We start from the raw sequence: 25,487 nt of genomic DNA on the forward strand, positions 1-25,487 counted from the left end.
ATAAGATATACTTCATTTTTTTTAGCTAATTTAATTCTTTTCAGTTAATTATTATGATCACATTTAATTGGATTTTTTTGTTGCACCCCAAGTGGCACAGTGGAATTGGAGGGTGAAAATGCTTTATAAATAACAATTTGTTGCTATTATTTGTTACCATTCACAGCTCCTAGTTCATACCATCTGTTAATCCCTCCATGACTCATTCACGAGACATCATAATAGAAATTCTTCTGAGTGTAACAGAAGCAGTTCACAAGCGCTGTTCCTTCTCTTTCTGTGTGCAGCGGGGCTGTTGTTTTTTATTAGTTGTAGGGCTCCAGACTCCATTGTTAGAAATGTGCTTCTATCTGTTTAAAAAGACTTTGCTGGATAAGAATCATGTAAACTGCTATGATGAATAGGGGAACATTTTAACTGCAACAGTTTCATTGCCTTTTGTACTGAGTTTGCAGTAAGAAGAGATGGGGAGAAACCACCTTTCGATTCCCATTCTCCTGGAGCCCTCAAGGCACCAAAATGCCCGTTTCCCTCAAAAGGTGGGAGGATGAACAGGATCCCTTCCTCCCCTCTCCCTCAAAAGCTGTCCAGGATGAGCAGGATTCTGTACATATTTTTCTCATCTGTCCCCGTCATAGGAATCGGGAGCTGGGCTGGCTTTCTGGCAATCCTTAGTTTTTTCCTTAAGGAAAAAGCTGTGCAACTGCTTGGTGATGCTAAAGCATTGCAAAAAACCATAGCCAAGAATCTGGGCAGGGGAACTGAGTGCACATGCCACCTGCCCACCAGTTGTAGCAAAGTAACTGCACCAGAGTGGCAGTGGCAGCTACTTTGAATATTGACCTCTCAGATGAACAATGGGCAGATGTGGCTTGTTTGCCTACTAATTAAAGGTTTCCTGATATTATAACTGAATGAAAATGTGGTTACCCACTGAAGTTAATTAGAAGTTTTTGATGCCCCTGATAGTGTTGTAATGTCACCATTTGCTCATGTGATTTATTGCCAAGGAACTAGAAGATATAGAGGCTCCAGGGGGATCTGGATTCTGGAAATCATGCTGCTGTCTCTGGAGGTACCTTGCTAGCTAGAGCTGTTCCTTCAATAAGGTACATATTCAAAGTATGCACATCACTCCAGTGCTAGGCATTCACAAGGCAGACATTAGTGCAAATAGAAAGTGGCACTCTGAAAAATGTATTTGATCTACCACTGATATTAAATATTGTAAATATTGTTGATATGACAAAGCATGCAGAAAGGCAGCATTCATTACCAGATAATAGCCCAGTGGCTGTCTCCATAATAAAATGTTATTGTGTTTGTTGCTTTTTAGGTTTTCTGAACACAAAGAACTGAAATCTATTGTCAATTTTTAAAAAAAAATCCAGGTCTTTATTGGAAAGTTACATAATTCTGCTGAAAACATGGTCTGCATAGCATTGCATAAATATCTGCTGCCCTCAACCAAAGTCACTCTTTCAGTGTTTCCTAATTCCTGGTTCAATCAATTTTATTTAAACTTGATATAGTGTTGTCGGTGTTGTATAATTAAGGGTTAAGCCACATACCCGTTCAGACAAGACCTAATATACTCATGTTTATGCATGTTGTCTGAAATAAGTTGATAGCATGTTCTTGTCGATAAATTGTTAGTAGAACATATTTCTTGCTCTGAAAAGGGCAAAGGTTAAGAATCAAAGTTCAAGGAGCTGTTTACTGCAGTCAAGGGGATAACCAGAGCAGTTGTCACAATTAAAAATGATTGGTTTTGGGGGTTTGATGGCCTAAGGGAAGAAGGATTTGGCATAATCATTGTGGATATAGTAGGCAAACTGGCCCTACTATGCTGTAGGTTTAAAAAAATGGCCCTTCCTCAGTGAGCCTTTGATTAACTCCCACTTGGGTGTTTCAGCCTGTGCTCGGTTTCAGTGCAGGAGGTGGGAGAGTCCAGGGAGTTTTTGCAGGTAATGATGTGAATAAACGCCCACAAACCTCCCTAGATGGTCCTAGCAAAACTCCTGACGGGTTGCAGAGTCAAAGGAGAGTGGCAAGAATCACAGCTGTTATTCAACAGCAGTTGAAAGAAAAGGGAGCTGGAAGCAGGGTTAGTAAGTCATCAGATAGGAGATGTGACTGTCCTGCACCTGGGAATAGGAGGTTCACAAAGTAAAGGCTGTGACGCTAGCTCAAAAAAAGCAAACCAACCAGCTTCCCTAAAGTCCCTGTGGAGGGTGACAACAGAGGTTTGGACGGTTTTGCTTCCGTGTCCGTTGTCCAAGCACAAACTCAGAAATTCTGTAAAAATCCAGCGTTCAGTATGCATCATGTTTTTACTGCCACACGCATTATATTTCCTAGATTTTAAAATCGCACGTAAGATCAATCCTGTGCTGAAACCACCAGTAGCGTCCGTGTGACCATCTGTCCAGAGCTCAGACTCTGCTCGGGCAGATGGTAGAGGGCAAACTCATCTGAGCACGTGAGCTCTTTGGAGGAGAGAGTATTACGTCCACCCTCCTCATACAAATAAAGCCCAGCCCACTGTGGATGCTACCAGATAGAAATAAGCCTCAAGCCCAGAAAGGGAGGTGTTAACCTGAAACCAAAAGTTCAGGGGATTGAGAACATCTTACATAGGAAGCTGTATTATTGGCTTTTCTCTAGCAGTGATAGAGCAACGCTCAATACATTTTATTTTAATTTCTGGTGAGTGCTTATCTCAAGCTATACGCTCTTTTTTTGCTAGATTAAAACTTATCGTATTCAAAAGATAAATTTCACAACTGATGTGACAAACTGTCAGTGCAACAGCATTTATGTTTGCCTACCATAATAGAGGGAACCATATCTCGCATTTAACCATCAGAGCCCTGTTACCTGACTTGCATATGTACACATGCACGTGAGCACGTGCACGCACATGCAACCACGCGCAGCAGATGCCTTCCACAAATATACACGTGCAGTTTACATAGATTTGAATGGAATTTGATGAGGGGAATTTGGCCCGCAGGGGAGAGGCAGGAAGCGGGGTGATACGAGAGAGACTGACCTTTCATAATTGATGAGCGATGGGCATAAAGTGGAGCCACAAGCAAACCCTGGTATTTCCCTGGCAGCAACCTGCACTTGCACTTGTATTCTGCTTGTGTAGGATGTTCGTGATATATCTTCCTTTAGCCTTTTTGAAATGGCTTCTGTTTCATCCTACCATCTAATCCTACCCTCTAATCATGATGTGTTGGGTTTTTTTGAAAGATTTTTATAGTCATGATGTTTTCTGAATCTTTCCTTTGTTCCTACCTCTTTCATGGGAAGAGGGAGATTATTCTGTGGATGAGCTAATCCCTCTGAGAAATAATTCACGTTTAAATTTTTGTCATAAAAAGTGTTATTGATTTTTATTTATTTATTTTTCCTTTTTAATATAAAAGCCATTACAAAGATCATAAATACAAGCATGGCCATATACCCCAGCTAGGGATAAAGGTACACAAGCATGTTGCCTAATAACATCTTGTTTAAGAAAACTGGAGCCCATATTCAGTGAGATGTGGTTGATTAACAGTTACCATAATCACCAGATTGTATTGAAGCGATGCTCCCTTTTACCATATTTAGAACGGGAAATGGCTGTGGTGCCCACTTGGAGATGTTGAGCTCCTAATAGTTCTTACAGAAGATAGAGACAAATGTTCTCCTGCTGTTCCCTCCACTTATGACTAGATCACGTAGAGCAGTTTATGAGCTCTACTCCCTGCAAGTTATGGACCTGAGTCTTTAGCGCATGCTAAGTCTCACCCATTCACTCCTGCTGGCTACATCAGACCAGCAGTCTGGCCCTGGTGCACCTCACAGCTCAGGCTCATGGCCTTGGAAAGTGAGGGAGCAGAAGGGAGGTGAGACCCTCTGTCCAGTCTCAAGCCGTGTGTATTATATGTGTGACTATCAGTTTTAGCTATTTCCTATGGAGGGGTTTTGGTTGCGTTTTGGTTGGTTTGTTGTTTGTTTATTCATAAAGGGTCAAACGACGTGATTTAGGGCTGTAGGTTGTAGCTGTGTTGGTCTAAGGACATAGGCAGACAGGGTTCTTTGGGTAAATGCAATAACTTTTATTAGACCAACTAAACAACATGATCCCACTTCCCCATCTTGTTTTCCTAGCAAAGGGTTAGTGTTGCCATCTTATTCCAGCCATGCTTTCCATCCTGTTTCTTCCTAAAGACTGAAACTACAGTGAGGGTTTCGTGTGTGCTGAAGCTTCTGTTGCTCATTTTTAGATGACATGTTCTCAGCTTCCTCTCGTCATTCAAGTAGCTGGTTTATGCCGTGGGAAGCATCTTTCGTTTCAGTAACATGTGGCTATTTTTCCATTCTAATGTCTTGGGCTCCTTTCATATTACGGGGCCATGTCAGTCAGCAGAGTAAATATGTCCCCGCTTGCGACCTTCTCTGGTACCTCACATATTTCACTACTAGGATGTCCCTTCATGCCTATTTGAATGGCCTTATAAAACACTGGCTGAAAGATTATCACAAAGTTTTCCTTCTGTCCCTGTGCAATTTGCTCATTCATCTGGAAGGACTGCCAGACCAAATGCTTCATTGATTTTTTTTTTCTCCCTTCCAAAGTTTGCAGTACATGTTCCTATTCTGACTGCAGCAGAGACTTGCTTAAAAATGTCTGCTGGGTGGCAGGCAGGGTTGACTTAATAGTTTAAATGCTGCCTGCCAATAACTGTTTTCCTTGACTGGTAATGGAGTCCCAGAAGTATATCTTATTCTTGTGAGTTGCTTGGTCAATTTTTTGTTGATTTTCAGGTATTGTCTTGTCTACAAATGAAGTTATTGTGAGGGTCTCTTGGGCTTATTGGTTGAGATGCCTGTTTTTCTAGGGCTCAAGTGCTGAACTTGAACATGCAATACTTCTATAGGGTAACATCCCAATAGCAGGAGGACTCCTGAATAGAGAGCACTTGTTAGAAGTGCTGCCACTGCCAGCAGCCATCCTATGTTCTTCTTGCCCTTCATTGGCACTGGTGGAGAAGTTGTTAATGTCAGCTGGAGATTTTATGTGTTCAACCATGTGTGTGGTCATCCTGGTAGCATTTAGAAGTTCATATTTCCTTTGACAGGCCTTCTTTGCTTGAGCGAAGGAGAAATGGTGTCACTAGGAGGAATGGGCTGCTCACTGGGCCACTGAAAACAGCAGAAGTTTCAGGGCAACAGCTATGTCTCTTCTGCTCACATTGTCTCCACCCCAAAATCCACCTGTAGTTGAAAGGTACAGGCGGAAGAAAGACCCACATTCCTGCTTTCTAAGAGTTGTTCGTTTTTTTCCTCTTGGAAGTTTTTGGGTTTTTTCCTGAAATCTCTATTCAAAGGGACTAAAATTGCTACATTTGTGAAGGCTACGATGTATCATTTTGGCTTCAGAAAACATCCCCATAAATCATTTTAAATAGTTGTACTATTTTTTTTGCAGATAAAATGCAGGGCCTCAGTGAGGGAAAAACCAATAGCTGAAAGAGGTGATGGATGGGTCATAGTTTCATAGTAGCTAGGGTCAGGAGGGACCTGAACAGAGCATCTAGCCTAACCCCCTGCCAAAGGCAGGAATGAATGCTGGGTTCACAAGACCCCAGACAGGTGATCCTCCACCCTCCTCTTGAATTTGCCCAGGGTAGGGGTGAGGACCACTTCCCTGGGAAGTTGGTTCCAGATTTTGGCCACCCTAACTGTAAAATATTGCCTTTTGATCTCTAACCTAAACCTGTTCTCCATCAGCTTATTATCATTGTTTCTCTTCACCCCAGGTGGTGATGGGGAGAAAAGGGCTCTACCTATTTGCTGTTGATCTCCCCTGATGAGTTTGTAGGAAGCCACCAGGTCCCCCCTCCACTGCCTCTTGCTGAGGCTGAACAGGTTCAGGTCCCTCAGTCTGTCCTCGTAGGGCCTGCCCTTCTGCCCCCTCACCAAGCGGGTGGCCCTCCTCTGAACCCTCTCCAGGTTAGCCACATCCCTCTTGAAGTGCGGTGCCCAGTACTGGACGCAGTACTCCAACTGCGGCCTGACCAAAGCCGCACAGAGGTGGGGGGGATATCACCTCTCTGGACCGGCTTGAGATGCTTCTTTGGATGCACGGCAAGGTACGGCTGGCCTTGCTGGCTGCGGTCTGGCATTGGTGGTTCAAGTTCATCTCGGAGTCAGTAATGACTCCAAGATCCCTTTCTGCCTCTGTGCTTGCAAGAGGGGAACTCCCCAGCCTGTCTGTGTGCTGTGGATTCCTTCTCCCAAGGTGCAGCACCCTCCATTTGTCTACATAGAGCCCCATCCTATTTTCGTCTGCCAACTTTTGTAGTCTGTCTAAATCTATTTGCAGCCTCTCTCTCTCCCTTCAGGTTGTCCACCTCGCCCCACATCTTAGTATCATCAGCAAACTTGGACAGCGTGCTTTCCACCCCCTCGTCCAAGTCGCTAATGAAAATGTTAAACAGTGCGGGCCCAAAGACCAAGCCTTGGGGTACCCCACTGCTCACATCTCACCAGGTTGAGTACGACCTGTGCACCACTACTCTCTGGGTGCACCCGATCAGTCAATTTTTTAACCATCCAACTGTGTAGGCATCAATGCCACAGTCGCTTAATTTATTGATGAGGACAGGGTGAGAGACAGTGTCAAAGGCCTCCTTGAAGTCCAGAAAGACTACATCCACGGCAATGCCACCATCCAAGGATTTAGTTACTTGGTCATAAAAGGCAACCAGGTCGGGTCTTGACAGGACTGATCGTTGCTTTGTAACCATGACCGTTCTCACTATAACTGTTACAATATTTGAACTAAATTGCCTAATGGCAGTCTAAATATTGCACTGTCACCATTCTATGGAGACGTTTTCCTGTATAATGGGATCTGCAGTGTTTCTTGATCTATCAATACATTTTTGTTAGAATTGTCATGATCTCACATGATCTCCCAGTAATGCCAGTTCAACTAAAATGGACTTTAAAAGCTTGCCAGTAAATTTCCTAATTTTTTTTAGGACACTCACTGAGGCTTTTGTATATTGTGTGTTCATACTGAATTCCCCATTTCCATCCACTTTCTTCTTTCTGCATTTATAAGCATTTGTTTAAGGGGGAAAATATTTGAATAATTTATTAGGGTCTTTTAGTTATTTCTTTTAGTATATTACAGGACCCCTTCAAGTCAACGGAAAGACTCACTGTCTATTTATATAGTGCTGTTGTTGTTTGTTTTAACAGTGGTACATTTGTATGCAGCATGTCTGGTTAATTGGCAGTGTCTTTGTATTATTTCTATTCATATGAGGAAATAACCTCTTATTTTTAAAAGGTACTTATGAATTATGTCAAATTATAAATTGTGCCAAATATATTGTAAGCAGGTACCCTGGCTATTGACTAAGTAAATGTTGTAGGGGGTGCAATTTATATATGTAAAGGTTGTATATGCAAAGGTAAGATAAAATAGAGATTTGAAATATACTGGAGACTTGTTTAACTTTTTTTCACTAGAACCCATCATTATCAAGATAGTGACTGCAGCTTATTTAGGATTTTTTTTATTTGCATTGAGAAGCTAGGACAACAAAATCCTCTTTTTTGGTAGGCTTTGTACTAGCACAAAAGAACATCTCTTGCCTACACTTACAGCCTAAGTTAGTGATTCTCAATGAAGGCTCCACCCTTGAAATCCTGTCATTGATGTTGCTACACAATAGCACTGTTAGGTTTGCAAACATGATTCATGTTATAGACCCAGAGATTTCACGTAGGAATTCATAATTGTGGCCATCTTGAGCTTTTGCTTTCTGTAGTCAAAAACAAAGAGTGAAAACTAAGAGCTGGCATTTTCTAAGGGGTGCCACGAGTCTCAAAAGGTTAAGAACCGCTGATGTAGGTATCTCAAGGCATGCTGAACTTCAGTGGGATTTGGGTGCCAAACTCATTCAAGTTCATTAGAAAATGCTGGTCCTAAGCTTTTCAAAATTAATTATTTTTTTCATGAAAGCTGTTGTTTGCTTTGGGGAAGAGCACTTGCCAGCTTAATGGCACATAATTTTGTATCAGTTATAGGGTACTTGTAGAGAATAAAATTACATTAACATCTCTCATTTAGAACAGTTTGTTAAAAAGAAGCTTAAAGGTTTTGTTCTTGCTCCCTAGACTAGAAACGCAATGAAATATAAAAGGTGGGCATATCGCCAAGGTCATTAGCGTGGTATAAATATTTATACCTATTATTCTAGTGTTTTGATTTGGAGGATAGAGTTAAGAAGATACAATAACATGCCTTGAGGAGAATTTGTAAGATTTTGCAATGTGTCATAGCATTTCTTTCAATGTCTTTTTTCATCTTTGTAAGTCAACCTTATTCTATAAGTATCAAACCTGAGTAAAACAGCTGGTAAATGTGTAGAAATATTAAATGTTAGCAAAGAACTTAAGCTTAAAAATCCTTAGTGAATTAGGTGCCTGGTTTTCATTACAATTTGGGAGGAATTGGAGAGCAAACTTTGCAAACTCCAGTGTTCCTGGGGTGTTTCTGTACATTTAAAATATCTATTTTTAAAGTATGGGAAAATGCATTCTCCTAGGGGTTGAATGAAGTACTGTAACTTTAATCATCAGTGTAGTACAGTCATCATCCAGAAAGAAATTGCCTGGCAAGTTCTGTTACCCCTATGGAGTGGAATTTATGTATGAATATATTGAGGGAGACTCCTTGGCCACGTGGGTTTTCTGGCCAGAGAGTATAGTGCCATTACTTACCGTCTTAGCCAGTCAGGAGGTTAAACTGAATCAAATTTCTACAAGTTTTTCATAATTAAAGAACGACTGCATCTGGATTCCTAAGGAACAGTGCCACCTGACTTTTTGAACAAAGTCTTGATAGTTGAACTGGTGTTATGTCATCCTTTGGTTCTGCCTGGAACATTTCAGTAGGAAGCTTTAGGGAACTTGTGGAGATAGATGGATCTATATCTAGATAGATAGTCTCTCTCTGTCTCTATGTAGATATCTATCTTCAGTTAAGCCTTTATTTCCCCTTCATAGCAGATGTCAGAGGAGGAAATATGGGCAGCGTGTCTGTTTTGTCTTACGTAAAATGCTTCAGATACTGCAGTATATCGCTGTTTTTCCCTTAGTGCTCACAAACCCACATAAGTTAATTATCATGAATATCGCATAAACTGTTTAATGCTCTATGATCTAAGCAGATGAACAGTTATTTCATCCATAAAGGCAGTGAAAGTGATGGTTGTGTTCCTCTTAGTCCTAGTCCATGCTTTGTGATGCTTTCTATGTAGTGTACTTGGGACTTAAACACCAAGTTTACTACATGGAAAGAGAGGAACCAGTAGAATACGTAGTTCATTTTCATATGCTTGCAAAGATGTATTTGTCTATGTTCATTTTTCCATGCAGGTTCAGAGACTCTTCTGTAAAGCTAGATTACAGTTTTTGTATCTTTCTTTTGCAATGGCACATGTTCTAGCTGATAGAAATGTATATGTTTGGTGCTAATGCAATAATAGGAAAGTAAGAGCGTTTTAGAAAGCTAAAAAAATTCTCTTTTTTTTAACTTGGGGATTATTATACTTCTATTTATCATGAAATGGTAAGGCAGTAATACTGTTTTATTTGACAGTCATCCAATTCTAGCACTCTGGATTTTAAACAATGCATTTTACCTATCTCTTGCTCAAAATTGGCTGAATCATTTTTACCAAAATAACAACAACAAAAAAATCATATTTAGCCTGGAAAATTTTAGTCCTAAGGAGCAAAAGCTTACAAAATGTATAGAAACCCTGAAAGGTTTTTCTGAGGAATATCTAAGGCTTTTGAACCTTACCTAACGTGGTCCCTGCACTCCTGCAGGGATCCTCTGGAAGCCAGATGAAAGATCATTATATTCTACAAAACAGACATTTAAATTAACGTTATCATTAACTGACCTTTATCGAGACACGAGCATTCTGAAAGTAGGTTATACAAGTGCAAGTAGTGTATAACTTAGTTCAAATAAAAATGGGGGAAGGGATGGGAGGCAAGTTAATGGTAAAATAAATTAAAAATGTGGGTCACTCATAAGGAAAACCAAGTTAATCAATGAAATAACAGTGGTCAGTAGGGCTGAAGTAATTAAGAAAACATGTTAAAAACATTTTAAAGACAAAAACAACTCTAGACAATAGTAAATGAGGCATATGTTCCAAGACCTGGAATAACTTTGTTATTCCCCTATTGATACAGGGTAAAAGGGATGACCCAGGGAACTATAAATCATTGAGCTTGATACAATTTTGGGGCAGTTTGATTATAATTCATGCCAATCAACATGGTTTGATGGAAAGTAGGTCTTCTCAAATAAACCTTCTATCTTTTTTTGACAAGAGTACTGGCTGATAGAGGCAACTCTGTTGATATATTATCCTTGAGATTTCTCCAGGGCATTTGACTTTGTTCCACAAGACATTTTGATTAGAAAATGTTCGTTATATGGAATTAACAAGGCAAACTAGATGGATTTAAATCTAGTTTACTGATGCAGTCCAAAATGTAGTTGTTAATGAGGAGCTACGGGGTCCCCATGGGTCTCTTGTCCAATGCTCTTGGCATTTTTATCAAGAATGTGAATGATGATGCAAAATCTTTACTGCTGAAGTTTGCAGATGTCACAGAGATTGGTGGGACAGTAAATAATGAAGTGGGCTGGTTGCTCTTACAGATTGATCCGAAAACCCTGGTGAAATGAGTTTAGTCCAACCAACTATGTTAATGCCCAAATGCAACTTGATGCATGCAGGAGGAAAAAGAGTGGGGGTTATACCGTCAGGAGGAGAGACTCAAACAGGTACTGATTCGACATTGGCTTTCAGCTCTAAGATCGTTAATGCAATGCTTGGATGAATAACAGAGGGATATGAAGCAGATGCAGGGAAGTGATGTGGCCTCTGCGCACAGATAGAGAAGACCGCTCGTGGAATTCTGTGTCCCAGTTTGGTGTCGACATTTCAAGATGAATGTGGAAATACATGAGAGAATTGAAGGTTACCAAAATGAGCTATGATCGGGGAGGAAAAAGCCTTAGGATGAGAGTATAATGTAATCGGGTTGTCAACATAAAGGCTGAAACACGGCTCTCTCAGAGGGGATAGGTACTTTGACATGCAAAGAGATACGACTGTGTTTGTGAGCAGAAGCTTTCAATTTAGCAAACAGGAGTAATGAGGTCCAGTGGCTGGGAGCTGAAGTCAGACAAACTCAACCTTGAAATTAGATGCAATTTGCTAGTAACATAGGTAATTAAACACTGGAAGAGCTACCTGGGTTAAGTGGCTGGCTCATTATCACTTGAAGTCTTTACATCAGTATTTCTTTCCAGGAGACGTATATAAATCCAACCTCTGGGAGAAATTCTGCTGGCGGTGCACATATGTTCTCTGCTTCCCCTGCTGGCACACGGGCAGCATGGAGGAGAAAGAGACTTGGATCCCAACCAGAAAGCTGGATCGGGGCGGGGGGCAGCAGAAGGAGTAGTTTGTGGGTGGGAGGCTGGGACAGGCTAGGCAAGCCTGTGACCAAGCCTCAAAGAGGGATGCAGAACAGTGGAGGCAGGGAGTCAAGAATTTATCAGAGGTCTCGTAGAGGGAACTGGAGTAATAAGAAGCTGTGAAGAGCAATGAGAAGTGGCAGAGATGGGCTGGAAGGGACAGGGAAATAAGGGAAGCTCAATTAAAGTTGCATGCACAGCCTTGATTGATTCAGGCACTTCTTACAATTTGATTGCTTGACTCTGCAACCTTCATGTTTCTTTAACATGCTTTTCTAGCTGTAGGGATATGAAGTAGCCGTCTTTCCTTCCCAGCTGCTTAGAGGAGGCTGCAACCAAAAGGCCCGAGGCTGCTTTTGTTTGTGAGGCTCTAGAAATCCCCGTAAGCTGGCAGCACTGCTGTGCTTCCATGCACAAGGAGAGGGAGTAAGACTGACCAACTCTGAGAGCAGTTTTCACCCACTGCTCGTCATTGTCTTTCTCCTCTCTCATGACTCTGATCTCCCCTGTGCCAGAAGTTTCCCACCTTCCCTTAACTAGTGCCGCAAGGAATTAGTGGCACTTGGATGAGTATTGACCCTTGGTCTGGAGGGTAAAGTAAAAGGTGAACTCCAAAGCGGTGGCAGACTATCTGGTTTGTGGATTATTTAAGTTTTGCCAGTACACAATGCAATACCAGATGGGAAGAAGTCATTGCTCCTTTGCAGAGCTCCTTGCTCAGACTGCACACTGCGATAATGGTTCCTGTGTATAGTGAAGTTAACTCCAAAGTAACTCTACAGATATCGACAAAACCTCATGTTGGCATCGCCGTGAAGATTGTTGTTTTTGTTGGAGAACTTTTTTATTTCTCAGCCCTATAAAGAGATGCCCAGCCCACCCTTGTATAAAATACTTACTCCTATTCAATGTAAGATTAATACCCCTAATTAATAGTAAAGTCCCATTGTCCTTAGCTGTCCCCAGACATACAAACAGCATCTGTATTATACGAATGCCATTAATGACCGTGCATATGCAATCGCTTGTATGTCCAAAATGGGCAGTATTTCTTCTCTGCCATCAATATCCTCTTTCCAAGAAAGTAAATTATGTTTCCAGGAAAGCAACTGGAACAGATCCAAAGCACATTAGGCTTTTAAAAAATTTCCAGAATGCTGCCCTTACAAGATAAGACAAACTTTCTCTTTTGCTCTATCTTCTGTGAGTGCAAAAGCCCTTTTCCTCCCCCCAGAAATGTAACATCTTATGTTGGGGAGAGGGACAAAATAATGAATTCCATTTTAATTATTATTTTATTAAATTCACTTAATACCCCCCCTTTTGTTAGAAATTAGAGTAACATGCACTGATATCGCTACCCAGCATGCTGTTTCTATACAAATCTCTCCTCCTCTCCACAGAACAATGATATGTGATTGTTTTTAATTAGTGCTGTTTGCAAAGTGGTATCGGACAAAAAGTACGAGAGAAAAACCTAAAGATTTATAATGATGTCCTTTTTCATCTGGATGATTAATCCAGTCTATAAAATGCTCTGTAAGTCTGGGATTGCCATAGAAAAGCCATTTTTCAGTAATTACCAGGAAGTTCTCAATGTGGCTCAGATTTTTCTTGTACAGCTATACTCCCTTGTCTGTTTTTGCAATCCATAATAAATACCTTCTGTAATGCAAAATTGCAGAAGATTGAGCTGAAGAATTGTGATATAAGGTAGATGGACTCCTACAGAATAATCAAGACTTGTCCCATTTTTTGGGTGGTTGTATATATTGTTGGTTTAATGGGTCTAATTTTATTATGCATGGTGTTGTACAATTTCCCTTTGACAGAGTGGAAGGTAGCACAGGATACAACTATTTAGTTTCAGAAGCAATAGTTAATGAGTAAATATCTATGTATAATTAAGATTGACTGTCTTAGTACTGCAATATATATAATTACTTATGAGTTAATAATGGGGTTGCCCTGATACGAAAGAGCAAAGCTGAGTCCTAAATACAACTCATATGTTAAATAGTTCCTCTGCTTTTATAGGTATTTATTTTTTCTAATTATATTAACTTCTAGAGCAATAATTTAGAGCCTATTCTACTGCAGAGTGTGAATGTTCAGGGGAGTAAAATAGGGCAGGGAAAAGGTCATAATGTAGGAGTGAGGCCAATGCAGCATGTTCCTTACCTACACAGGGAAACATGGCTCTGTGTGCCTTTCCAGAGCTAGCGGAGACAGCGATAGTTGACACTCAGAGTAGTACTAACTCTCACGCCGTAGTGTCCCCTCTCTTTGGAAGAAGTCAGGTCCAAATACGTTAATGGCGGCTAATGAATCATGGTGTCAAATTGGTTGTGAGGAACCGGACTGAGTCGCAGTGGAGTTGGTGCCAGGTTCTCCTGACCTCCTGCGGTAGTCACTTGGAGCAGTGCCTGATCTGCACCTCTTATGGGTGTCCCGATGGAGACCTCAAAATTGCTGGATGTCCCTGAAAATTTGAGGTCTCGCTGGCTTGTCTACATATCAGGTGGTAAATTTAGAGTAGAATCTATGAGTCCTTCATACAGTTTAATCTTACATATTTGTACATGCCACCAAGCCCATGCGTTCAAGGGGGTCACTACATGGGCAGTAAGGCTGGAAGGGCTCTGACTGAGAAACCGCTGACTACCCAAGTCAGAGTACGGCAATTATAATGACGTACCAATATCGAGTGAGAGATGGACAGGTGCATGTATTAATATACTATTAAGAGCTCACAGATGTTTTCCCTTTTTCAAGGTTTTTTTTTTTCTTTTTTTAACTTTAAAAAAAGAAACTTCTCTCAAAGAATAATGATATGAGTAATGGAGCAACACATTATAATTGTTGCATCTAGCAAACAGCTTGTCCTGTTAGAACTGTGGCATTGAGATGCTTAATTGCTGTTGTTGAATAGACTGGTTGGGTGAACATCTGTTGCTTTTTAATGTTATAAAGAAGTTATACTTTGGAAAGCAGCCATTGTTGGTCGACCTGTTATTTGTATTGTGCTGAGTTGTAAAGACATCTTGCTTTAAAAGGCCCTCTGGGGGTGTCACTGAGCATCTGCACATGGTAACATTTATGCCCAGACCCAAAGTTGTAAACAAGAACTGTTTTTTATTTTTGCCCATTCCACTTGTGGCTCTCCGAGTTGTCGTCTTTTTGGCCTGTTAATTTGCAGCAGTGCACTTCAGTTCTTCATTACTGTAAATAACACACAAATGGGTATCTCGAGAGCAGACCCCGAGTCTGCTAGAGGAAAGCTGCCACACGTTGCGAGCTCAGGTTTCAAAAACCCAGTCTTGACGTTTCTGCAGGCTTACGTCTGACAGCTCTGCTCCGGCGTGTTTCAGGGTTTCTGGGGTGAGGGGAACTGTTCTCTGAGAATGAAGTCCCAAATTGTTTGCTTTGTACTTGACTGTTTCTGGCATCATACAATGAGATAATGAGGCCAGACTCTCCACCGACGCTTGTCATCCTGTACAGCTATGCAAAGTTAATATAAAATATTACTGACCAAGAATTCTGCGTTTACACAGGCAGGTGGTAGCATTGTATGCAGATACAGTTGAGTAACCTTGGTAAAAGGGGGTAGAAAAAGTCCAATCTGCTTTACTAAGGCATAACTAAGCTTGCCTGAATAATGATGGCTATTTCAAGAAGTTATTTTTCCACTAACGAAACTCCCCAACGTCTGAACAATTTTGCATTTGCTGGTGATGAGGGATTGTTTGGCTCTGATCCTTGATGCTAATCCTCATAATCAAATTTGTTGTTTCACATAAAAACGTGGTAACCAAAAGGTGACAAATAGAAGACTCCATTCTAACAAAGGGTGTGGGTGGACATAACAGACGGGTATACCCATTACATCTGCCCAGTCCTATATTAGTATAAGTAGAACAAAGATGGATCAAAGTCATAGTGGTTTAGCTCACTATATAGGTGGACAGACATAACCGTTACACTGGAACAGCTGATGCTCATTCTTGACCAAAAGCCTTGCACCTCTTTTATAGCATCTTAAAATGTAAAACCATTTAAATCTATCTGCTGCCTAGAAATCCATTGGTAAGTTCATTTTCACTGAAAGAGTTGGGGTGGAGTAAAACCAGCACAGGTCAGATAAAAATCACACCCGGTATCTTGTGTCCTTATAAAATGCTTGCTGCTTTGGTCCTGATCTGTCATTCACTCTGACTTCTGTTGAGCATACGTCTCCTCTCTCAGCTGTCTACTGAAATCAGTGGGGATGGTGGCATAGTATAGAGGTTGCCTATATACTATGGCTTCAAGCTCAACTGAGTTTGGAGCCCCTCTCAAAAAATGTTGTCTCAGCTTCCGTGATTTTATTTTATTTTATTTTATTTTGACAATGGAAAAAACAACAGAACGGTTCTTGTGTTGCAGAGTACTCGGGAAGACCACAACAGGTCAAAACGTTTTGACGCTTTGGACTCTTCATTGAAATCTCTGGGTTTATCTGATGAATCGTGTATAGGTATCTGCCCACCTAACGGTGCTGACCTTGTGTGGCCCCTAGGTGCTAATCCCTGATATAGTCATTACTGCTCATTGGTAGCAAGGGTGGCAAAACAGTGTCCTCTGTTTGTTCCTCTGCTGTTGTCTGGTCTCTGATCTCCAGCTCTCCCCTTCTTTCCAAAACAGATCTTGACAACTTAAAAACTAAAATGAGGAGCACAGTGTCCGTTCGAGAAGGGCAGGGAGTGGTGCTGCTTTGTGGGACGCCGCCTCATTCTGGAGGTAAGAAACATTTCGGGCTCAGTCGCTTGCTCTGTGGCTGCTAACGTGAACAGATGCCAGGCTGTAGCTCGTACGCCAAAGCCGGCAGCATGGTGGGATCTCGGGACACTTCTGCCCTGCCCCCCACAGCGAAGCACATGCAAGCCACTTCACATGCTTTGCCCTTCGAAGGAGGTGCAGTGAATCTGCCTTTGGATGGCACTAGGTGTTGCTATCTCAGGAAAACTTAGTGGTCTACATCTCTTGCCACAACGAGGCAACTAATTGATATCCATTTCGGTGACTAGCACACGCATAGCCCATATGGCCTGTCCCAGGGCAGCGATCTCTGGGGTGGTCTTCGGGCTGGGTGCACCCCTCCTTAAAGGACCCAGCCAGAGTCCCGTCATAAGATCTACTGCACAACATGCAGAGGCCCATGTCCTCCACATCAGTTCTCTGCATGCTAGTGGCTTCCCAAGCAGTGGTTATCAAAGTAGTGCCTTTCTCACTCAAGCAATGATTATCCAGTTCCTTTTCATTCCTTACCTTTGAGGACCCCTTGGGCTCTCTTGCTCCTAGTACCAAAATGGCAGGAGCTGGCCCCGTTTATTCTCTGCCAACATACAGAGAGCACAGCACAAAGCTGCAGAAGCAAATAGTATTTCTCACTGGGTGTAGTATTTCCCACATGTTCAGTGCAAACATATGTCAATCAGAGTTGCTTGGATGAGGCCGGGCACGAGGATCAGGTTTAGCCTGACATGAAATCAATAAATAAAATGGTGCAGTGTCTCTCCCACTTGTGTTCAGTAATTGCAGCCCATCATGCAATCAACACTTACTACATTGATTGGCAGATGACACCTAACTCAGAGAAAGCAAAATGTACGCTCTCCTTGCAACAAAGTCCGTAATCTTTTTCCATTCAGCTTTTTGTTTAACTTCTTTTTTCTTCTCTGAGCTCTCTTTTAATAACCAGATGGGCGAGTTGGGGGCCTTTCAGTGAAGTTCTTTGTGACAAGGACACTCGGTAGCAGGTTAGCATCAGGGTTGGGTGAATTATTTTCAGCCAGTTCCTATCGATCTGAAACTTGCTTCACAAATGTGAGTTGGATTTGCAAGCCGAGTTCACAAGGGGACTCGAAGTATCATCCCCAAAAGCAGCAAGGACAAAGGGATGGTGGCAGCCACTCTTCTAAATTCACAGTCTGGCATATGGGGGACAGGTTCATATCCCCTTTCTGTCTGATTCGGTATGGGAAGTTGAACTGAAGTCTCCTTTCTCCAGGGGAGCACTGTAATCTCAAAGCTATACAGTAATTTTCTTCTCTAGGGCCCAATGCCTCATCAGTTATACAAACTGGAATGAGTTTCAGGGTAGAGAGACAACCCCAGATTAACCTACAACTTGATTTGTTTTGCTTTGAAACACAGCATGCCTCTTTTCATTGGACAAAACTTCCAAAACATCTTGCTTTCAGGTTGGCACAGAGCACTGTTTTTTTTTCTGATTATTTTTTCTAGGTCTGCCGTTGACCTGAAAAATCGATTATTCACATAGCCCTAGACTGCAGCCTTTCTTATGAGCTCTATGAGAGGCGAAATTCCCCAACTAGCTGAAACTCTGAACTTTTAGTTCAAATACACATTCATTTGTGGACACACTGCTGTCCCGTGAAAGACTTGCTTGCCTTTTGTTTAAAGACCAGTTCCTTGAAAAGATTTTAAAGGGTCATGGTAACAAGAACCAATTAAGTTGTGTTGTTTTTTGGTTGTTTTTTTTACCTGGCTGATTTCCAGCCAGATCTGAAGGCCATTAAGACTTCAGTACTATTAAGAGGTGGGTGGGTATATTGTGAAATGAATTAAAATTCCAGTTTCTGAGTCGCCCCATGCTGAATCTTCAAAGGGTAGGTTCCACATTGACTCCCCTTTGAATAAGTGAGAAAAGATTGCATTTATGAAGCAGAGATCTTGAAAAGAGAAATCAAGTGAAGCTGAGGGTCCATGAGTGAGTGTGTGTAAAAAAAAGAGGGACGCACAAAGATAGTGGGATTTCCCTGGATTATGAATTATGTGCCTATCTCCAGTTTAATTCCTGGCGTTCGATGGCTCCAGTTTCACAGTAATTTTATTACTGATTGATAACCTTTGGAGTCAAATTCTTCCTTTGTCTATGAGTGAACCTTGCATAGCTGTGTCTACTAGGAAACGCATTTTTGTTCCTCCACGTTACTAGGATGTGCCTATTTTCACGATGAAAGAATTAATATCTGTCTCTGTGTAGTGAAGAGCAACTATTAAGCAGCAAAACTCATGGAAGCTAAAACGCAAATATTTGGATGAACCTAGCAGGCAGATGCACAAGAGTGAAGTTGAGGGTTGTTGGTTTGTTTTTTTTAATCTCAGGGGTGAAGAGCTGTGAGTTTACATTTGATAATTCATTCTGTATTCTGAAATGTCTTTGACTAATTGGCTTTGGGCCTTAAATAGCATTCTGAAAGATGCTAGGTTTGTTTGCTTGTTTGTCTTAATTATTGTTGTACAGTCATGTTTCCAAAGTACTGCTGTGTTAAACGTGGATGGCATTGCAAAGAGATTGGGGAAAAGTTTGAGGCTGGGGTTGTAGTGATGTGGCTTTTGTGACCTCTTCAGTTTAGCAGAACTAAGCAGCTACAATGTGAAAGGGGCCATTTTACAGCCAGCTGAGCTTCCTGATTTTCTCCCCCCCCTCCCAGTTGATATGTATTTCTAATTCAAGTTTCTGTGTCCCCCCCACATCTTCCTCTTGCTTATTGCGGAGGAGATAAGTCATCCCCCTCGTTATCTATAGGAAGAGATTGATGAAAATCCACCGCTGTGGCTAGTTCAACGTCCATGCTACCAATATCATCCCTCCGTATGCGTATGTACATGCGTGTTGGCTTTCACAGCATTGTGGTAATTCAAAAATGTGCAAGTCTGAGGTGTCAAGCAGAAAGTGATATACAAGGCAAGATGGTTTTGCTAGAAATCGCTGTCCAAACCAGCACGTGGAAAAGGTGAGAATTTTGTCATCCTCCACAGATGGGATGTGGCTCGCACCCACGCTATAAACATGTTATTCAGCCAAATGCAAGAAAAGAGGCAGCTGTAGTGTCAATTAGTTACCACAGTGCGAATGGGAGCTGGTACTGAAATTAATTTAGGAGTCCCAGGCTTGTTGGCTGCAGCGGTTTTGGGTTATGAGAAGATAGTGCAGCAGTCGTATCTCTCATTTTCCTCCATCAGTAAAAGCAAAGAGATGGATGGAAAGTGCTGTAAATCAGTGTTGCGCAACCTCTCCTGCCCCACGGGCTAGAGGGCTGGCACCAGATTGGCGTGCTGGCCGGACACCCTGCATGGGGTGGGTCTGCAGGTCAGATCTGGCCACAGCATGATGACAAACTGGTGAAATCTGGCATGCAGGACCATGCCATCCAGACTGTGTGTTTCCCCGTGAGTCCAGAAATTTGGTGGCCAGGGAGCCGTGGCAATATTAATTGCAATGGTTCTGGGACCAGATAATGCTGCTGCTGTTTCCCCACCACCACCACATTTCCAGACCCATGGGGAGCCCCAGAGGCTGGATGATATGGCTTGGAGGGCTAGTTGTGGAGCACTACTGATTTGAATGACACAGTTCAGGATACTTTAGCACTAATTAGGGAGATGTCACTCCTGAGAGCATTTCTACGTTGAACAACGCTGTGCTCTGCAAAAAGCTCCCTCAGCCAGCTCTGAATTAATGAGCTAGCTCAGGTAACAGGAGCAGGATGGCTGCATTTCATGGTACTCCACTAAAGGTCAACCCAGCCCTCTTGGTCAAAAGTTGATGTCTCAGCTAGCATTTTTGTTGCATTGCCCTGTGAGATAAGCAGCCACGCTACACACACAGCTGGCTCTAGAAATCTTCACCAAATATTGTGTGGTAATCATTTGGGGTCGTTTTTTTTTACCCATCTCTGGAACTGCTAGTAGTTGAACACACAGCAATGCTGAGCCAAGATGGTCATTGAGATGAAGGGCAAAGCATTGTCCCTGGGCTCAATGTGCCACTGCCACTTTGAATAGGGCAGTGTAGAGACTGTGGCTCTAACGGAGCCCAGCCCCTGCACAGCCCAGCTGAAGCAGGCAGGAGGAGCTCTGAAGATTGCCCCATCCCTGGGACAGTAGGAAAAGCAGCCAGAGCAGCAGGGGACAGGGGTTAGGAGAGGAAAATGGATATGCCTCTGAATATGTCTTCTAGAGGATGGGTTAGGGAAAGGAGGGGAGAAGAGATTCTTACCTGCTTTGGGGACTTCTTTAAAGTCCCTCAAGGCTCCAGCAGCATGAAAAGGGGATATACATCCATGCCCCTAGTGCAGCATTGACTTGCATGATTGGAAAACGAATTCATCCTAGAAGATGCTGCAGTCCATAGTTTGGTAAAGATATCAGAACACCTTCTGCCTCACATCTCTCAGATTTCAGAAAAACAACGCATCCGCCTCTGCGAACGTGCGCACGCAGTTTTACCACTGCGAATAGCCCCCGAAAAGTCTTTAGAATTATTCATATGTTCAGAATTATGTAGGTGCTCTAGTGTTTTCAAACTCAGCTTGACCATGGGCTGAGCTGCTGTGGAAGTCAGTAGCAAGAATTCATTTGATTGCCGAGAGAGCAGAAGGGAGCTGCCGTTCTGGTGGATGTTGGTGCTTGAGCATGCTTGTTCAAAATACTCCTAACTTACTGATTGTGCAACCTTTCTATGTGCCTGTACCTAGGGTACAACCTGAGCTAGATCATGAACTTCTGGCACAGGGGTGGGCAGGTCTTTGGGCTGGAGGGCCATGTAAGGAGGTTTGGTGAGCTGTTACAGGACAGGCGAGGGAGGAAGGAGGCGTTGACTCAGTCCAACAGATGGGATGAGGCTGCAGAGCAGCATTCAGGAGCAGGATGGGTAGGCAGGGCCAGGATAGCAGGGTGATGACAGTGCAGGATTGGGGCCCAGGGCATAGCCCTGATCCACTCCCCGCATGTCCCTGCAACAGGCGCCGGTTCTGTGGGCAGGGACATGGGGGAAGCAGGTTGCAAGCCTACATTGTCACTGCCGCACAATCTCAGCCCTGGCCCTGCCCACCTGTCCCACTCCTGGATGCCATTCCCAGGCCACCTGTGGCCCCATCCCACCTGCCCGGCCAAGCACACCCTGCCTGCAGGGGTCCCAGGCCAGTCTCCATGGAGACCCCACTCTGTCCAGTGTCCCCGGTGGTGGGTACAGGGTGGATGGGCCAAGGTGCCTGGCTAGTAGGGTCAAGTCCAGAGACACTGCCACCCCTGCGCCAGCTGCTCCTTGTGCCCAAGGTGCTGGGACTGGCTGCATGTGCTATGGCCCGGGCTGCCCCCATGACTGGGCTGGGCAGGGCCAAGGGACCAAATCTCACCCACGGGCTGTATTTTGCCCACCTGTGTTCCAGCATACTTAATCATGACTCTTTTATGATGGATTGGGAAAACAGCAAGATGTTTAGTACTATAGCTATGAGCAGTTCTGATATTTGGTATCTGCCTTTGGATTATGAGAGCAGTTAAAGAGGGATCTTCATTTTGATGGAAACCAAATGCTTTATTTTTTAAATTTGGGGGGGCATAAATCATGTGTGTATAAAACAGAAGTGTTAGCTTTGTTTGTGATGGTGTATAATGGATTAGGTTTTTAAATAAAACTGAAATAAAATATTTTGCTAATGAAACCGTGTGCACTTCTCATAAGATCTGTTATAATAATAACTGACTAGTATTTGGGGAGGAAATTAGGATTTCCTATCATTCAGCTATAATAATTGTTTTGAAAAGATATAACCACATTTCTGACTGTAGCAATTTTCATTCTGTTATCAACTATTCTGTTAAAAAACATTTTTTTCACTAATCCAATAGAAAATGTTCCCCATATGTACACGGGAGGTAACATGACATCTAAAGTTGTGATTTATGGAGACTTAAAACTATCTTTTTCTGTCATTATAACCATTAAGCTGCATTCAAATCCCGAGAGCTTTTTTGACCTTTTACTATCTTTCTGTTATGTTTTTGACAGTTTTAAAGGAGAAACAGTATATCAGACATCTGGAGTGAACATAAAATGTTAATATTTGACACAAATTTAATATATGGTACCATTTAAAAATATTAATAGGATGCTAATTTTTTCCTGACAGGTATGGAAAGAGTGAGACAGATGGAGAGCTTAAAATGTTTTTTTTTCCCCCTTATATTGTAGACTTTGTTCTAAAAATAGTAATTACTAGAAGAGCAATATGGGCACATGGTCCTATCAAGCAGATGCCATTTCCAGGTTCATGTAGCACAGGGAAGGGCAATTATGGCAGGCAAAGGGCAGCTTAACAAGTTTTGGTGAGCAGTTGGGGGCTACATAAGTAGCCCTGCCCCTTGACAGTTGCCCTGCTCCCTGGTTGTCACATTGGGACCAGAAGTCCTGCCCCCTAACCCTTGACCTTTGCCACTAGAAGTCACCCCCCTTACTGCCCCTCCCCCCCAGTACTCCTTTTGGGAGGGAGGCTTGCCATCTTAGAACCAAAAAAGAACCCCCAAATCATACACCAGAAGTCAAACAGCTACTTAATTTTATTACAGAAATATTTATTGTGACCTGTGATTGTGTACGGTATATAGAAGGGATTGCATAATAACTCAAAAATAAAGTATCACTCATATTGTATGTATTGTATGTTGGGGGGTGTTGGGAGTGTGGGGGGGTTGTGAGGATGTGGCTGTGTAGGGGGGCATAAGTGTGGCTCTCTTGGGGTGTATGTGTATATGCCAATGGGGGTTGTGGGGGCAGGGTGTAAGGTGTGAGGGAGGATGGGGAGTGTAGGAACCCCCCACATACTCCCCCAATGGTGTGCATCCCTGCAGCAGCAGGTGGGGAGGTCAGGGTGCTCGTGCCTGGTGCAGGCACGGCTCTGGCCAGCACTGCGCGGGGGGAGGGAGTGGGGCCTGCCCTCTTGCTGGGGCTCGGCACTACATGCCTGCAGGTCCCACACTTGCAGTGGGGGAAGCCCCACACTGGAGCCTGCTGTCTCCCCTGCTGTGCAGGTCCCTGCACTCTTCCGGGAGTGGAGGGAGCCCTACCCGCTGCTTCTATGTGGAGTCCAGGGTGAGGCTTCCCCACTGTGAGTGTGGAGCTGCAGGCATGTGGCGCAGCGCCCATGAGGTAGAAGTGGCTGGGCAGGCTGCATGGGGGTATGCTTCTCTCCCCCAGCACAGCGCTAGGTGTTTCTATCGCCAGGACTCCGCACCACATGCTTGCAGCTCTGCACTAGCAGTGAGGAAGCCCCACTCTGGACTCCACAGGGAAGCAGGGGGTGGGGCTCCCTCCACTTGTGACAGAGTGCCGTGACCTGCTCAGCAGGGAGCAGGGGAGGCAGCAGGCTCCAGTGCAGGACTTCCCCATCCCTGCCGTGATAGGGTGGCCTCTGCTCCCTCCCCCCAAGCAGCACTGGCCAGAGCTGTGCTCCACCAGGCACCTGCACCAGGCACGAGCACCCTGACCTCCCTGCCTGCTTCTGCTGCCAGCAGCAGGGGCTGCACACCATGTGCGGAGTGTGAGGGAGGGGTCCTTACACATCCCTCACCCTCACACACAAACCCACACCCTGCCCAGCTGAGCTCTGTGCTCACACTGGGGAGGGCTCAGGCTTCACACTGCACTCCTGCTTCCACCCAGCTGCACCTCCACCCCCCTGCCCCCACCAGCCCTGCCACCTCCCTTCCTGCTGCCCTGAGTAAGCAGGTTCCAGCTGCAGCAGGAGCTCAACCTGGAAGCTGCTGGCTGGGCAGAGTCCTTGCACCCAAGAGGACCCAATAGGGTATGTTGGGGGGGTTGTACACATGGGCGCCTTGCTCCCACCCTTGTGGCCAGAAGGGTGGGCAGCATACAATTTACTAGCAGGGCTCCACAGGCAATATGAAAGTGTCTGGTGGGTTGGATCTGGCCTCCTGGGCTGTACTTTGCCCATCCATGATGTAGAGCATTCCCTGCTATCACTTTTGCATATGTATCATGGGGTATCTTATGATTTGCACAATCTGTCTGTATTGTATACTGTAATCTTACTTCATCTGTCAATGATCTTGTCCTTTAGGGAATATTGCATATCTTTTATATCTTGTCTCTTCTTCTGGTAAAGGGAATCTCCCCTGAATATCACAGAATTGACCAGTTAACAGCTCTCTTCTACTCGTTTGATAATATCAGCAACAGATACAGTGGATCTATTGCATTTAAATATTATATTAATCCTGTGTGCACTTCTGCTCTTTGGTAAGGACTTTTCACATAGACTCAAAGGTTCAAATTCTCTCATGTAATTTCTGTATAGAAAATAGCGTTATTGCTCCTTGTAAACTGACTCAGGGTGAGGAGGAGTATTTTGTAACAGGAAACTTCACCTTTTGTGAAAACCCCAAAAGATTAAGGTTTCAAGTAGAAATTGACAAAACCGCTAGAACTGTCGAATTTCGAGTTCTAAGAATATCTGGACAATAGGAATGTACCACCAAGAAAACACCCAAGACTTCTTCCCAGTAGGAAAAAAAAAGAGGAGAATTGAAAAATGTGCTTCTAATGAAGTACATTTGTAAAGCACAGGAATAGATTGAAAACTTTCTTTGGAACTTTGAAATGTATTTAATTTGAAGAAATATTTAGCACCACGCAAACTTTAGTACTCCTTTCTTTTTATTACAAATGTATTTACATGAGAGAGATTTCTCTTGGTCATACAACAACAGTTATAAGCATTAAAAAGACAAATCCTACAGCTCTCCAAGAGAAAATGATTCTTGAAGAAACCTTAAACTCATGTATATATGTTTGGGTATGTAGCACATGGGCATGTCTACACATGTGCTTTAATGCATAGTAGCTTAATTTACTGTGCATTAGAGCAGTGGTTTTCAACTGGAGGTATGCGCACCCCTGGGAGTACTTTGGAAGTCCCAAGGGACTACACGGCAGTGGCTCAGAGAAGCCACCGGCACTTCTGGGTTCAATGCTGCGTGCCGTGTTAGGTGATCCCCCCCCACTCCCCGTTCATCGACTGGCCATTGG

General features: G+C 43.3%; 1 protein-coding gene across 1 annotated transcript in view; it reads left to right on the forward strand.

Annotated features, from left to right (window-relative positions):
• The window catches only part of CNTN3 (contactin 3), a 158,927-nt gene that overhangs the window by 51,344 nt on the left and 82,096 nt on the right, over window positions 1-25,487 (forward strand). Inside the window, exon 2 of the mRNA XM_019536632.1 lies at window positions 16,274-16,369. Coding sequence (XP_019392177.1) covers window positions 16,274-16,369 — 96 coding nt within the window. The remainder of the gene's footprint in view (window positions 1-16,273; window positions 16,370-25,487) is intronic.

Source organism: Crocodylus porosus, unplaced genomic scaffold, assembly GCF_001723895.1.
Source record: "Crocodylus porosus isolate Cpor-Errol unplaced genomic scaffold, CroPor_comp1, whole genome shotgun sequence".
Classification (NCBI taxonomy): domain Eukaryota; kingdom Metazoa; phylum Chordata; order Crocodylia; family Crocodylidae; genus Crocodylus; species Crocodylus porosus.